The sequence below is a fragment of the Sabethes cyaneus genome, chromosome 2, assembly GCF_943734655.1.
Source record: "Sabethes cyaneus chromosome 2, idSabCyanKW18_F2, whole genome shotgun sequence".
Lineage (NCBI taxonomy): Eukaryota > Metazoa > Arthropoda > Insecta > Diptera > Culicidae > Sabethes > Sabethes cyaneus.
In genome coordinates, this window is record NC_071354.1 from 195,886,461 (window position 1) to 195,902,801 (window position 16,341).

At 43.0% G+C, this 16,341-nt stretch overlaps 1 protein-coding gene across 4 annotated transcripts in view; it reads right to left on the bottom strand.

Moving 5' to 3' along the window:
• Positions 1 to 13,530, bottom strand: part of LOC128738663 (protein dead ringer-like) — a 246,917-nt gene extending 233,387 nt beyond the window's left edge. For 3 of the 4 annotated variants that reach the window (XM_053833975.1, XM_053833974.1, XM_053833973.1), the window contains exon 1: positions 2,598 to 2,659. In XM_053833975.1, the coding sequence (XP_053689950.1) occupies positions 2,598 to 2,609 (12 nt within the window). In that variant the 5' untranslated portion in view covers positions 2,610 to 2,659. Of the gene's footprint in view, positions 1 to 2,597; positions 2,660 to 12,708 lie in introns of those variants that run through there. The other variant, XM_053833976.1, reaches the window with a different exon arrangement.
• Positions 13,531 to 16,341: the final 2,811 nt, after the last annotated feature.

Below are 16,341 nucleotides of genomic sequence, written 5' to 3' on the forward strand. Positions count from 1 at the left end.
GATCGAGCAAATTTGATAAAGACATCATCGTCATGGAGACGAAAATTGTTTGTATGCACAGAAGATTAACGAGATCAGTTCTGATGAAGCCCTAGATTGACCAGCCAGCGCTGGCTGCAAAGAACCCTTGTTAGCAGTCATCATCGAGAGAAGGGTCACCCGCATCCAGCAGCAACCAGCGATCGGTTTCAGTCGGGGTGTCTGTGGGGTGGGTGTGATTGCAGAAATGATAGCAACCCACACATTTCGATTGGCTTATGATGATGGTGATGTAGTTCGTATGAAGGCATGTGAATTTTTAAAAGGATATTCAGCTACATATAAGCCAACGTGGATTGGATCAATTTGTGGGAATATTTAACTTCTGCAGGATGAATGCAAAAATCGGTGGATGAAGCTTCCTCAAAACAACCGTCGAAAGTCGTTACCAAGGACAGCTAAGTTTTTTTTATTGTCCATCGTTGGGCAGGTCTTTGTGCAGGATAAATCATCAGCTGCAGTGATTATTGAAAGCGAGGGTTATGTCCTCACGGGGTGAATGTTTTTGCAAACAGTGATTTTTTAGAACCCATTAATGTGTAGATTCCTGTGACTGCTCTGTCAGTCGCTGAGCCAAGCACTATAACGCCTGCCATTGTAGAGGACTGTTTACTCAAAGCATTAAAAGTTTTTATTAAATGTAAGTATATGTTTACAATTAATAAATGTTGTAGAGTGCAACGGTTACCATCGACCATCGAGGATTTAATGCAAATTTTTATTACCATGTTTGAGTTAATGCCAATCGAAGAAAAGGAAAAGGAAGCAATCAATTTTGTTTCATTCAAACCAATTAGCCCTGGAGCGTTGCATCGTTTGTTTTCTATTATCGGGGCTTTCAATGGTTAAGGTGTTATTCACCGTTCACGTACAGTCACAAAGACGCTGAAATTACTGCAATCGACGCATATCATGTACATACAATTATGCTATTTTTATTTAAATATATAAAAGCTAATGCCGGTTGAGCATTTATAACCCAGCAGTAATTGACTAATGGCGGGTAGAACGAATGGCAGTTGTGGTAGTGACGATCACCGGAAATATGGCAAGGCGCTTGGAACGCAGAACGCTTCGAGCCACACAAAAAAAACCCGCCATATAAAAACACACGTTTACGGCTTTGTAGCATAAGTAATTCAAAACAATTATCCAGCAATTAATATAAATTAACCAGAAATAAAGCAGACGCAAAAATGACGTTATTATAAACGTATACATCTATCTGTGGCGGCCGTCGATTCCAAGGTGTTGTACACTCGTACAATGAATTCAGTACCTAGCGTCTTAATTCCACAATTATCCTGCGTTGCGTTGCTGCCCTGTAGTTGGGGCTGTGTTGCGATCGGCCCGGCCCGGCCCGGCAGCCGGTGGGAAAGCGTACACTTTGTGGCAGCAGCCAAGCCGTTAAGCAGTCAGTGCTCCAAATACACACGCACCTAGCGTACATAGCTTGTTGCAGTTAAACCGTTTTCGCCCCATAGATAGGTAGGTACCTATCCGCATCGCAGCGAACCGTCCGCGTCCGTCCGCCCGAGCGTTTCTGGGAAATTCACATTCAGATCGCACCCCGCATGGTTCGAGAGGTTCTTGCGCTAAACCCATTGCGAACACCGAATAGTACTGCGCTGTCGCGTTCGCTGGGATCCGAGGCGTGTGAAAATATGACGAAATTCGAACTCAGGTAATCATCGCTTGACGGTGTGTCGATTTTGCTATGTCCCCGCATAATGGTTTGCACTTCTTGCTCGCACCGGTGCAGTGACATAGAGCAAGTGACGGGTATGTCACGAATTCGAAGCCGCCAGATCGTACTAAAACGGATAGGGTTCTCACGAGTTAGCTCTGAATGCAATTCATGCAACAGAGGCAATCTGATGGAAGAATTTTCATATATTTTAGCAGAATTCAATTCACTGAAGAAGGAGCAGGATTCCGTTACACTAAGATTGACTGATAGTTTTCATTGTTTTATTAGTTTGTAAATTACGTTTCCTCTTAGCAAACTTATCTATTACTTTCATTAGCTTTCATACATTTGATGATATTTTAATTTTTTGTGTTTGTCTAGTTACACTAGCGTGTCCAGAAATAAGCAAAAGGTGGGAAACCGACCATTCAGATACGTGTTTTGACAAGGGGAAAGTAACTAGGAACCAGCGATGTCAACCTTCCAGACATTTGAGTATGCATAAATTTGGGATCCACCGATTATTTCAGTTACTGTGAATTCTGGTTTTACTAATGATGCTTAAGCTTAAAGTATTCCACTAACTATTTTTGTTATACAAAAAATTAGACTGAGAAAATAAAATACTGCCAAGAAAATGATAGGGTCCCAAATTTATGCATGCACTAATGTCTGGAAGGTTGGCATCGCTGCTAGGAATATTGTGCAAAAACCAATACTACCTCGCCTCATTACTTATCCTACGTTACTTCCGGTTTTTTTTTCAGAAAAAAAAGAGAAATAAATCTAACCTCAAACCTGCTCCTGCTAGGTTTCAGCTGCGCCTACACGGGTCGATTTCAAAGGTTAACTCGGGACGATAACTTACCGACTGTGACATACCGGAGCCCGGATCCAAGCGCGCATCAAAAAACTCTATCACACTCAAGTCATCATCAAACCACTTCGGTATTGGTTTCTTGGGGCAACTATAACAGGACGTCTTCTCGAGTAATCGTGTCTTTTAAAACAGGGTTTTATCAGTTAAATTTGATGCCATTGCTGGTGTGGTGGCTCGTTTCGGCAGGTTCACAATACACTGCGTCATCAATTCGCTCCAATTACACACCGAACAAAAGCAATCAATAACGGCACAACATAATTCACAATTAATTTATCCGTCAAACCCAACCACCCTCGACTGACTGACTGGTGCCGAAGCCAACTAAACCATAATCGTCAGATAAGCAAAACTGTCAATTTTACACTCGTCACCGTTTATAGCGAAACAAAACACAAACTCGAAATTGGGTTTTCAATGGAAGCTGTATGTGATGGTGGATTAGAAAACGTAATTGGAATACTTTTTTTGCTAGGTTATTGTTTTTTTTTTCTCGAGCGAATCCATCTCTTGAGCCCTAACGCAAGCTGAATGTCACGCTGGTAATGTATAGTTATTATTGATTGCTTAGGTGGCCCCGTTTGACGCCATAAACTGAGCTAACGCTTCAAGTCGATACCGCACAGTGGGTATTGCACCTAAAAAAACAACTCTGGATCCAGATTAAAACGGTACATAATTAATAATATTATCATTTATGTTTGAAGTAAGAAAATGATATAGCTGATGGTGAAATTTGTAATAATAATTTGATATGCTAGCCTGAAGTCTAAAAGGCTTCTACGTCTTAAGAAACTTTAATCCTAAAACTGCTTTTGACAGAGATGGAAAATTGCTTCATTATTCGAAAGTAATTGTAATATAACAAAATATAACGACATATCGAAATTCATGTACATCATGATTAACGGGAAATATTATAATAAACATGTAAAGAGTGTCCCACATCAAATTGCACCACGGAAGAAACGCTGTAGAAAATTACCCATGGGGTATTTTCTCTTGAAAATTTGAGTAGAAGTAGTTTAGAGTGTATTGTTTACACTCTATTTTTATCGCGATCGGATTTTCGAAAATTGGAAAAAAAATGAGGTCGCCCGAAAAGCAACGTCGCGAATTTATTTTGCGCAAGCACCTGGAAAATCCTCAACTCGCTCATCTCGAATGATGAGACTTACGTCAAGGCGGACTTCCGGCAGCTTCCGGGGCTACTGTACTTCTCCGCCTAGCACAAGTTTGATGTTTCGGAAAAAAAGGATGCAGAAACTTTCAAAGTTTGCCAAGAAATAGGTACATAATTTGGCAAGTGATCAGCTCATGTGGCAAACAGAGTGCGCCGTTCGTGACTACCGGGACTGTAAACGGGCAGATCTACCTAAAGGAGTGTCTACAGAAGCGACTGCTTCCTCTGTTGATGCAACACGAGGGCCCTATGATCTTCTGGCCGGATCTAGCTTCGTGCCACTGTTCAAAAGATGTCCTGGAGTATTCCAAGGAGATCAAACCTGAGGAAGACTTGAAGAAAAAGTGGGTTCCCGTACAGATGAAGCTGTAGCCAGGTTGTACAAAACTTTTCGAGTGGAGTTAAGCGTAGGGTGCGAGCATACGGTAATGGTATTGAAGTTAACCCCTCTAAGGTCTACATCATTTTTAGCACCGCAAAATTCACTAAAAGGGCCGTAACTTTTTTATCTTTCAATATTTTTTCACCAAATTTGGGAATTTTGCCGAAAATATTTTCAATTTTCATAATATCTATAGATAATGGCCATATGTCATATGGTCCCGGAGTTATTCCGGAGTTCCTTGGGGGACCGAGATATGGCTTTTCTAGATAAAGTTGCCAAATATCTAAAATTTGTTTGAAATCTGTTGTTTTTTGTAAACATATCATCGACTGTGGACATATCAGTTACTTTGCCGCAGTTAGGAGCACTGGTGCGCGCCATCCGGATCCGGGGGGACACTATAAATCCGGAACCGGTTCCCGTAACGGAACATTTCAGCATCAGTAAAGCATGTCGTGTCGCATATCAAAAAACATCAGCATTCGACAAAATAGCGATTGGCGATCATCTCATGTCTCTCAGAGGCTATATGGCCGATTCCAGGTCCCGGACAAGTTCCTCTGAAATCCGTTCCGTGCTTGAATCAGAAAAGAAACGCTCCCCGGACCCGGAACCGGTTCAATACAATAGGACCTGCGAGTGCTCGGAGTTTTCGAACGACGAGTGCTAAGAACGATCTTCGGCGGCGTACAGGAAAACGGAGTATGGAGGCGGAGGATGAACCATGAACTCGCGCAGCTCTATGGCGAACCCAGTGTCCAGAAGGTGGCTAAAGCTGGACAGATACGATGGGCAGGGCATGTTGCAAGAATGCCGGACAACTACCCTGCAAAGATGGTGTTCGCCTCAAATCCGGTAGGAACAAGACGACCAGGAGCGCAGCGAGCAAGATGGTTAGACCAGGTGGAGCGAGATCTTGCGGAGAGTACTCGGTGTCCGAGGAATTGGAGAGCGGTAGCCCTCAATCGAGTTACATGGAGAAATTTTGTTGAACAGGCTTTGTCTTAGGACGGCGTAAGTAAGCAAGTAAGTAAGTAAGTAGAGAGGTTAAATGAAACAAATATGCCAAAAGCTTACTAATAGGTTATATTTCATTGTCTGAAAGTTTGAAAAGAATCGGTCAATTAGGTAATTTTCTGCAGTGTATCTCCTGTGGTGCAATTTGATGTGGGACACCCTTTACGTACAGAAAGATACATGTATTATGATATTCACATTAGCCCTTTGCTTGGTGTTCAAAGAAGAAAAACAACTCATCGAAATTTGACACGCGTATCGCGGAAATCTGTACTACTCGTTCGTCAAAAGTCGGAAGACGCAGCAACGACAAAAAGAGCGACACAACGACCAGCACTGCCAAGCGAAGACCGAAACCTTTACGACTAAGATGTCACAAACAGTCTCTTTCACAACGGTGCATGGAGCAAAAAAACAAGCCGAACTGTCGACTTACAAGAAAATATTGACCTCAACCGGACGATAAGCAAAAAACACGGCGAAAACACGATCACAGAAGCTGTACACGACGATGCTGACGAAATTCGAAATTGTGGTGATGAACGACGAAATTTACGTCGAGACATCAGACCTTAAACAGTTTTCGGTAGGAGTTTTATGCGGCAACTGGAAAGGGAAAAATAATAAATATTTTTAGGTATATAAAACCGTTCAAGTTGGTTAAGACATATCTAGAAAAACAACATTTTCATATCAACCAGGATCGTTAGCGAGGAAACGTACGCGAATGAGTATTTATGTAAACGTATGCTTCATTTCATGCAGCAAAACGATTGTTTAGTGTTGTTTTGGACGAAATTGGCATCCTATCATTACGGAATAAATGCCATGGAGTGGCTTGCTTCGAACAATGTGGAAATGCTGCGCAGAGACAAGAACAAAAACCCGCCCATCACGCCAGTAAAAGACGAATTACTGACTTGGGAAAACATAGGAATAGTATTCCGTTGGTATCAAGTGCAGGGGTGGTTATACACAAACTGAGCAGAGTATCTATCCAGACCCTGCAGTAGTTAAAAAGCTTCTCACTACTTGACGCGTAGTGATCTACGCACCTTCACTCCTAACCGGATATTGTCCTTTTCTTATTATTTAAAAAGAACCGGTATGATCTTAACTGGGTTAATAAATGGTTGGATAATGCGTAAAATAGACTTCATATTGGTCCTTAGCCTCTTATCCAGCAACTCCTATCTATACCTTCACGTGGTACCAGCAGGGATGGTTCGATCTGAATCTGTACTGTCAAAAGAATCAAAATTGAGTCAAAGTGATCGAACCATCCTTGACCAACCACAATACGATCAACCTTAGCAGATATCGGGTAACCAACCCCGGTGGAAACTAAGGTCGTATACCAAAAGGGAGGAGGCACAGTGTGTCTCGACACTGCAAGATGGCAGCCCCATCACGAGACTCGGTAGCGTAAGCCCTAGTACGGCTACCTATCTAAACCCAAAAAGACTTACAACAAGAGTCAAGAAATATCTTCTCGGAACATTCGGCATGGACCAAGGCGACGAAATAAGGACATGGAATGGAGACTTGGTACCTGGAACTGCAGATCGCTAAATTTCGTTGGTGGCGACAGGGTGCTGCTCGATCAGTTAGAACCTCGGAAAGTTTTTCATCGTGGCACTGCAGGAGATCTGTCGCAAAGGCGAGAAGGTGTGGAGGATCCGTGGCGGCAAAGCCCAATTTTTCCAGAGCGGTAGAGCGACCAACGAGCTGGGAACCTAGTGTTGGGCAAAATGCAGGATAGCGTAATGGACTGGAAAGCGATCAACGAGAGGATGTGCGAGTTGAGGATAAAAGGCCGTTTCTTCAACTACATCATTAAAAACGTGCATTGTCCACACGAAGACCCGACGACAAGAAGGAAGCGTTTTATGCGCAGCTGAAGGCAACGTACGACAGCTGCTCATGACGGGACATCAAGATCGTCATCGGGGATATGAACGCCCATGTCGACAGGGAAGCAATGTATATACCGGTGATCGGGCCCCATAGCCTGATCACCGACACGAATGATAATGGTCAGTCATGCATCAACTTTGCTGCTTTCCGAAGCTTGGTGATCAAAAGCACTTTCTTTCCTCACAAAGATATCCACAAAGCCACCTGGAGATCATATGACCAACGAACTTCAAACCAAATCGACCATATTCTACTCGAGGGCCGGTTTTTCTCGTACATCATTAACGTACGCTCCCTACGGGGTGCGGATATCCACTCGGACCATTACCTAGTAGCAGTACAGGTGCGCTCAAAACTATCAACGGTTTACACCTCGCGACAAAGTCGCCCTCCTCGGTTAAACATTCGGCAACTAGACAACCCACGAACTGCCGAAAACTAAGCGCGCATACTGGATGAAGCTCTCTCTTCCTTTGTGAAGTTAGATGTTTCGACGCTCGAAAACGGATGGAATGTGATACGCTCGGCCGTCAGCGAGGCCTCAGCCGCGGTGCTAGTAGTGGAAACCACGAGTGCACGAAATGATTGGTTCGACGAGGAATGCCAACAAGCGAAAAAGAGGAAAAAAAGAACTAGGAAAAACTATCTAAGCATATCCACGAGAGAGAATTTGACCAAGTATCGACGAGCGCGGAATGAGTTGGCCAAGATCCAGAGTAAAAAAAAGGCCAGAAGGAGGATCGTGAGGAGCTGGAACAACTATTCCAGGCTAATGCGACGCGCAAGTTTTACAAGAAGGTGAACCAAACTCGTAAGGGCTACACACCTAAACCTGACATGTGTAGGAACGAGGGGAGGATCTAATCACAAACGAGCGCGAAGTGGCGGACAGGAGGAAGCAGTATTTTGATGAGCGCCTCAATGGCGATATAGCAGCAGGAGACGCAATGGAAGTTAACCTCGGAGTGCCTACAAACGACAACAGCTCCCGATCTCGAAGAGATCCGGCGAGAAATTCGTCAGCTGAAGAATAATAGAGCCACCGGAAAGACAAACTCCCGGCAGAGCTCTACAAAAATGGCCAAGAACCGCTATCGACGGCACTTCATTGGATAATTTCTAGGATTTGGGAAGAGGACCCAGTAAACCATTTGGTTTGTATATCTCGATGGCAACTGAGATTTGCGAAATCATATCTGAACGAAAAAGTTATATTTCACGCCATATAAGAACATATATGTACCAAAGTGGAGGCGATATATATGCGAAAATTTTGACAATTATTTGTAATTCTATTTTGCGAAGTTTTTATAACACGCAACTAAATACTCCTGAATATATGATTAAGATATAATCAAATCTTGCAATCGTCTATACTGCTTTATAATTCACAGTCATGAATTGTATATGAAGACACGCACGACTGCAAAACAACTTATTGTTCACTTCGATTTTACATACTCTAATCATTATACAATTCCAATGTGAAATTGACATGAAAACGATTTAATGTGAACTTTCTATTACGATTTTGTGTTATCTGGGGAGAAACTACCGGAGAAGTGGATGGAAGATGTAGTCTGTCCCATCTACAACAAGGGCGACCGGCTAGATTGCTGTAATTACCGCGGTATCACGTTGATCAACGCCGCCTACAAGGTGCTCTCCCAGATTTTGCTGCGTCGTCTATCGCCGATAGCAAGAGAATTCGTAGGGCAGTATCAGGCGGGCTTTATGGGGGCCCGTGCTACTACGGATCAAATTTTTACTCTCCGACAAATCCTCCAGAAATATCGAGAGCACAACGTGTCCACGCATCAAATTGAAGTGGATTTCAGGGCAGCATACGATACAGTTGAACGAGAACAGCTATGGCAGATAATGCATGAGTACGGTTTTCCGGATAAACTGACGCGACTGATCAAAACTATTAGGAGCGAGTGATGTGCTACGTGCGCATTTCGGAGAAACTTTCGAGTTGTTTCGAATCGCGCAGAGGGTTGCGGTAAGTGGATGGACTGTCCTGTATGTTATTCAATATCGCTATTGAAGGTGTGATCCGACGAGCTGGCATCGAAACGAGAGAAACGATTTTCAACAAGAGTAGCCAACTCCTAGCCTTCGCAGACGACCTCGATATCATTACTAAAAACCTTGGGGCGGCGGAGGCGATCTACGCCAGACTAAAACGGAGGCTGGGAGGATAGGGTTACAAATCAATGGGTCGAAAACCAAATATATGATAGGAAGAGGCTCCAGAGCAAGCAACGTTTGCCTCCCACGGACTCCCATAATAGCTATTGACGGTGATGAACTGGAAGTGGTTGATGAGTTCGTATATTTGGGATCTCTGGTCACCGCCGACAATAATAAGAGTACGAATATCCAACGACGCATTCAAGCTGGAAATCGAGCCTACCTTTCCCTCCGAAAGACGCTTCGAACAAGGAGCATACACCGCCGCACAATGCTGACGATGTACAAAACGTTAATCAGATCAGTAGTCCTCTACGGACTTGAGACAGTAACTTTGCTTACGAAGGACATACGTGCACTTGCCGTATTTGAACGAAAGATGTTGCGTACACCTGGCGTTTGTACACCTGGCGTTCGTACACCTGGCGTTCGTACACCTGACGTAAGTTGGAAGTCTACGGTAGGCCGGCCACGTTGCACAGATGCCAGACGACTGTGTAGTGAAATCCGTTCTCTTCAAGAACCCTACCGGCACCATGAATAGAGGGGCTCAACGTGCTAGATGGCTCGACCAGGTTGAAGCCAAGTTGCGTGTATCGAGACGCGCAACGAATTGGCGACGAGTAGCGCAGGTCCGAGTACAATGGAGAGGAATTCTTAAGTAAGTAAGTTTTATAGTCAAGAAATGAACGAGTTATTACACTTTTGGATTCTGATTTACAACCTGACAATGAAATTTCAAGTATTTAAAAAAAACTCTTCTAACCCTCAATTGGTCAACCGGGTACCCATGTCGGGATTTCCGAGTTTCTTTTTCGGACTGTTCCTTATGAAAAATCGTCAGCTTTCTTGTTACTTTGATACTTGTTATTTAAATAATTTTCGTTAATTGAAACGTTTAAAAAACAATTTATATTTAGGGTGCTCTGGCTGCTCAAATTTTATCAAATTTTCGGTCAGTCAATTTAGTTTTAACCCTAGGTCAGTGACAATATAAAAAAGACTCATACTCTATACAGTGACGGGCAAAACAATAATACCACAGTCTGATAAAATCTTTAATTAAATCTGCTAGCCGTCAATTTGAACTACGTGTACGCGACACCTTTGTATCGCCCGAAGCAATCATTTCGATCCATCTAAAGCCGCATACGCTTCAAAAATCGTGTGACAAAAGAATAAGACCAATTGCGATTTTACCTAAACTAAGGATGACGACCACATCAAACGATTGTGCAAACAGTTGATCGGTTTAAGGTAGCATCGAAGATAAGGGATAAGTTGGGCTTGCCAATGAGTTCCACAACAATTCAGAGATAGTTTGTTAAGAACCTGCTGCTCGTCGGTAGGAGTCCAAGGAAAGTTCCAATGCCCATGCAAAAGCATCTACAAGCTTCACTGTAATTCACTAAAGAACATCTAGACTCGATTGGACCCGAAAAAGATAAGAAATGACGAAATATTCTATGGTCTGATGAAACAAAAATGAATTTGGTTGGATCCGATGGAAAACGCTCGTTCGTCATTCTATTGATTCTGCTTCTGATTCTGCAAATCTCAGCAGATAATAAAAAAATATCATGGTCTGGAGATGTTGCTCCTGGTATGGAGTTGGTCCAATTTGCTAGATAAAATCTATAATGTACCAGTATCTGCATGCTAATATCTTGGAACCGGCAATACTGCTACATGGGAAATGAGAAATGCCGTTAAAATGGCAGTTCATGCAAGATAATGACACTAAACATACTGCTCAGTCAGTCAAGGAATGGTTTGAAGATAACAAAATTAATCTTATGCATTGACCGGCACAGTTGCCTGGTCTGAATCCAATAAAGAACCTATGGCAGATCATTAAAAAGTTCGTACACCCTGTGAAATCATAAAACAAGAAACTGTGGGAGGCATAGTACGCTATCTCTATCAGCAAATGTCGAAGCCTTAAAACCAATGATTTTATGAATTCTCCTGCGACTATCGCAGGTTGGAATGATTTGATGAGCGTTGGTCTTATTATTTTGTTTGTCACTGTGATGAGCTACAAGGCAGCGTACGATTTTATTAACCGAAACGAACTACGGCAAAAAGACTGCAACATGCCTTACTAAAAACATTGATCTAGGCGATACGTATCACCTTTGATGATTACACCCATCCACAGTGTCAGGATACCGAGTAATATAGCGAACTAATTGGTGATGTTAAATGTCTAAAATCATGCTAGTTGACTGTAATTGTTTTGGCGGACTGTTTCTAGATAGATTACAGTAGGCAGGGAATATGGTGGAAATACTGGACCTCTCATCAAAGAAGGCAGCAAGAAACCCTGATAGAACGAATATTCAAGACAGAACCATTGTACGGGAATGGAAAAGGCAAGCTCAGTAGATTTCAAAGCTGATTGGGTGGTGGCAGCATTGAAGATTTTTGAAATGCATTTCCAATACATTCGACATGGTAAGTAGACTCAAGTTTCCAGCTGAGATGTACTAACAAGAACCAAAACATAAAATTTGGCTTTTAAATTAGCAAACAACAGCCATGTTTCAGCTAACCTAAAGTACAGAAAAATTAAATCAAAGGCAAATAAACTTTTTCTAAACTTAATTTTCACGCATTTTCACAGCTGAAATTGATTTCCTACAGTGTGTCACATAAGTAATCGATCGATAGTGTCTGCACTCGCTTTCCCAAAAGGCTATCGACCACCGTGATGCCAGAAACAATGTACCGTGGAGAACACCTGCAACACAGCCAATTGTATAGGATGGAGGGCGGTTAACGATTAGGCAAACGAAGTAATGAATGAACGAACCATAACTTCCATGCTGGGCCCTCGGCTGGCTGAGACTGGGACGGAAGAAGCAGGGCTCAGTATTGAAAACCAACGCTCGAAGTTAATTGTTTTGCCGGGAGGAACGCGATGGCCGCGCGTCCTCCTCTAACGAACCATAATGGTCAGAAACAATCGGTTATATCTGCAATTACACGGCGCGGATGGCTACACCCATCGTTTGGCGCGGAACCTACCTTGATAATAGTAATTAACATTTGGTGTTTGGGGCTGTTTGTTTTTCTACCGTTGAATTACAAAATTTTACATGGACATTTCAAGCTATTGGCAAGCGACAGAGGAAAAAGCTAACTAATTTTTTGCTCAGAAAATTAAAAATTCTCGTAGAGATTTATGTATAAAATAGGTATCAAACTGTAGTCTTTCTATTCAGGGAGTGTATGATAAGAAATTCAATAACCCACTTACAAAAGCCAAATAATTTCAAGACTATAAGCTGCTCTTCTAGTTTGCCGACGGCAAACTAAAAGTCGGATACATGTCACTATCCCACGCTTCACATTTGTACATTTCATGTGGTAGAAGATTTGTACTAAACGTCACTTACCAGTATAGCTGTGTCACCGTCAGGACAGTTACATGCTCTAAGAACCGACTTCTTGTAAGCAATTTCGACTATGTTTCGGCATAAAATTAGCAGGCAAACTCACTGAATATCCAAAAGCCACAACGGTTTTCACTGCTAATTAGTCCATCACACGTCCTACGGCGTTAACATATAATCCAACTATTTGCAATTGATCACTTATTTTCGGTGTTAACTTGTCTAATACGAATGTTACAACAACTACTTAAAACCCATTAGTACTTGCGTCAAACATTTTTTGCCACCAGATAGCAAACAAATCAAGAATCACTGAAGCAAACACTCACACCCGGACACACCGATGTTACCCAGTAAAATTACCACTCTTGTTCATTTAAGTAACGCAAAATCATAGTAGTAACATTTATGTGTGACACCAGCTCGGCAGCATAAGTGGATGGCGGCGACGCCGACGTCCGCCACTTCACGGCGTATTTGTTGTGATCTCCATCGTGTGCACTTTGGTTCGCATACAACAAAAACAAACTCAAAGGATTCTTTTATGGGCGTTGAATGCAAAAATTGCACTGTTTTTCTGTTCGCCACGTCTAAATTTTACAACCCGCCGCGAGACAACGCGGAGATGCACCCGGCTAGTCGTCCAATCATCTCGATTAAATTCCACTATTATCGAACAGCATCGAACTCGTTCGAGATAGAATAGCCCGGCTGCGATTGTGTACTGCGGCGATGACAACGACGACGACGATGAAGCAAAAAAAAATCTTCCACACACCGTCGACACAACAGACAGACAGATAACTGATGCTCCGCACGGGCAAAGAGGGCGAGACGAACACACACGTTTTATGCGCGGACACTGCCACCGACCGCCGTCGTCCAATGTGAGGCGACGAGTCGATTGCGAATGAGTGCACAAAACAGCGCCGTTGTACATAAGGAAAAAAGCAATAACAACAACCGCCGCGCCGCGACGAACGATGGCAACAGTAACAAAAAAACGACGAAGACTCTCCGATCTTATCCTCGCGCGCGCTGGGTCTAGTAGCCAGCCAGCCAGCCAGCAACACCGCATCAACACGATGATGGATTCGCGCCCAAGAGAGAGTTTTCCACCCGAAGCATATGTGCCTCAATCGCTCTCTGCTCTGTCCGCAGCACGCGGAGTAGGCGAGCATTTTACAAATGCGCGGGTTCATACATACAAGCTCGCGGTTGAAAATGAAAAGAGCACAGCGTTGCCAGAATGACTTCGAGAAATTCTTCACATTTATGAGACATATATTTCTTAAGTTATTGTATATTTTGTACAATTTTCAATATTATCTATATCTTCTCATCAATTAGTAATTATAACATGGGATTTTTGATATTTATTAAATTTCTCTAGGGTCAAAGGGTCCACGAATTTTATATTGCGAGAGCTTAATGCTTAATGCAGCGCATTTAACAAGAAGAATTTTGGACAGAAGCTGTTTCCACGTCGGCTTATGTGGTCAACAGATGTTTGACAAGATCCCTGGAGTCAGATGCGCCAGAAGAGGCGTGATCCAAACGGAAACCCAACCTGCAGCATTTCAAGATCCCAAGTAACATTTTTGCTGTATAATAGCTTATTGAACTATTGTACAGCTAATTCTCGTGGAACAAGTGCTTAATAAGCTATTATACAACAAAAATACTACGTGGAATCTCCGGGACGACAGCGATGTGTTTTATTCCGAAAAAGAACCGTAAGAAATTCGACTCCGGGGAATTTTCGTCGGATATGCAGATTTACAAAAAGGGCCATCGACTCGAATGCAGCAATTATCGAGGAATTACTCTCCTCAATTCTGCATACAAAATTCTCTCCCGCATCCTGTTTCTCAGACTGAGGCCGTTACAGGAAACCTTTGTTGGCGAATACCAGTGCGGTTTTCGAGAGGGACGCTCCACGACGGACCAAATGTTCACCTTGCGACAGATCCTAGATAAATTCCGGGAATTCAACTTGCAGACTCATCATCTGTTTATAGACTTCAAGGCGGCGTACGAGTCAGTTAAACGAAATGAGCTGTGGCAGATTATACTTGAATATGGTTTTCCAACAAAACTGATTAGGCTGATACGTGCTACCCTTGATGGTTCAAAATCAAGCGTCAGGATAGCGGGTGAGACTTCGGACTCGTTTGTGACGTAAGATGGTTTGAAGCAAGGTGACGGACTATCGAACTTGCTGTTCAACATTGCATTGGAAGGTGCTATTCGAAGGGCCGGCGTGCAGAGAAGCGGTACCATCATCACGAAATCTCATATGCTCCTAGGGTTCGCGGACGACATCGATATCATCGGTGTTAACCGTACACTGAGAAAACTTTTCGTATAGTTTCTATGTGTCCCACATATAGATTTTTGCAATGTGCCCAGTAAATGATCTTTATGTGCCAAACAGTTATCATTTATGTGCAAGCGAAAAATTAGCACATACTATTCATATGCGTATAATTTTTATGTGTATAATTGCACATACTATTCATACGCGTATAATTTTTATGTGTATTTCTGGAAGGATCGTGTTTATATGCGGCTCATGATAATCATATGGATTTTCATATGGAAATTTACTATTAGTTATGTGCAGAATATTTTGAGTGTAGAGCTGTGGAAGAAGCGTACACGCATCTTAAAGAGGAAGCTGCGAGGATAGGGCTTATCATAAATTCTACCAAAACAAAGTATATGGTGGCTGGTAGAGAGCGTGGTAGCCCTTCGGGTGTTGGAACTGCGGTGGTGATAGAGGGAGATACTTTTGAAGTGGTCGACGAATTTGTTTACCTTGGTACGTTAGTGACATGTGACAACGATGTGAGCCGTGAAGTAAAAAGGCGGATAGTGGCTGCCAACAGGGCCTTCTACGGATTACGTAGCCAGCTAAGGTCCCGTAGCCTACAACTTCGTACAAAACTCGCGCTCTATAAGACACTAATTCTCCCGGTGGTATTCTACGACCATGAAGCGTGGACGTTGAAAGAGAGCGACCGACGAGCTCTTGGCGTTTTTGAGCGTAAGATCCTGCGATCAATTCTTGGCGGCATATTAGACGAAGGAGTGTGGCGCAGGCGCATGAATCATGAAATATACCAAGTGTACGAAGATGCGGATATTGTGAAGCGACTAAAATACGGCAGGCTACAGTGGGCTGGCCACGTAGCAAGGATGCCGGATGAGAGACCAGCGAAAACAATATTTAGCAGAGAACCCGACAGAGGCCGACGACTTCGAGGCAGACCCCGTACCCGTCTGATGAGCGCTATTGACGAGGATGCTAGAACAGCGGGTGTTAGGGGCGACTGGAGAGTGGTAACCCAAGACCGAGTAATGTGGAGACGGCTCCTGAATTCGGCATTGATTCGATAAGCGGATTGTCGCCGAAAAAGTAAAAGTAAGTAAGTATGCAGAAAATTCGAAAGGGTACAGGATCTACAATTCAGTGCTAAAAGAAGTATTCGTCTGTCGAGATGTGGTACTGGTGAATGAAGGTGAAGTTGTATCCCTCCCAAGCAACAATATAAGTTCTATTTCGCTTTTATGGCGATTTTCATGACCAATTTTAGTCTTAAATACCATCATAAGAGTGCAATAAAACTCAAA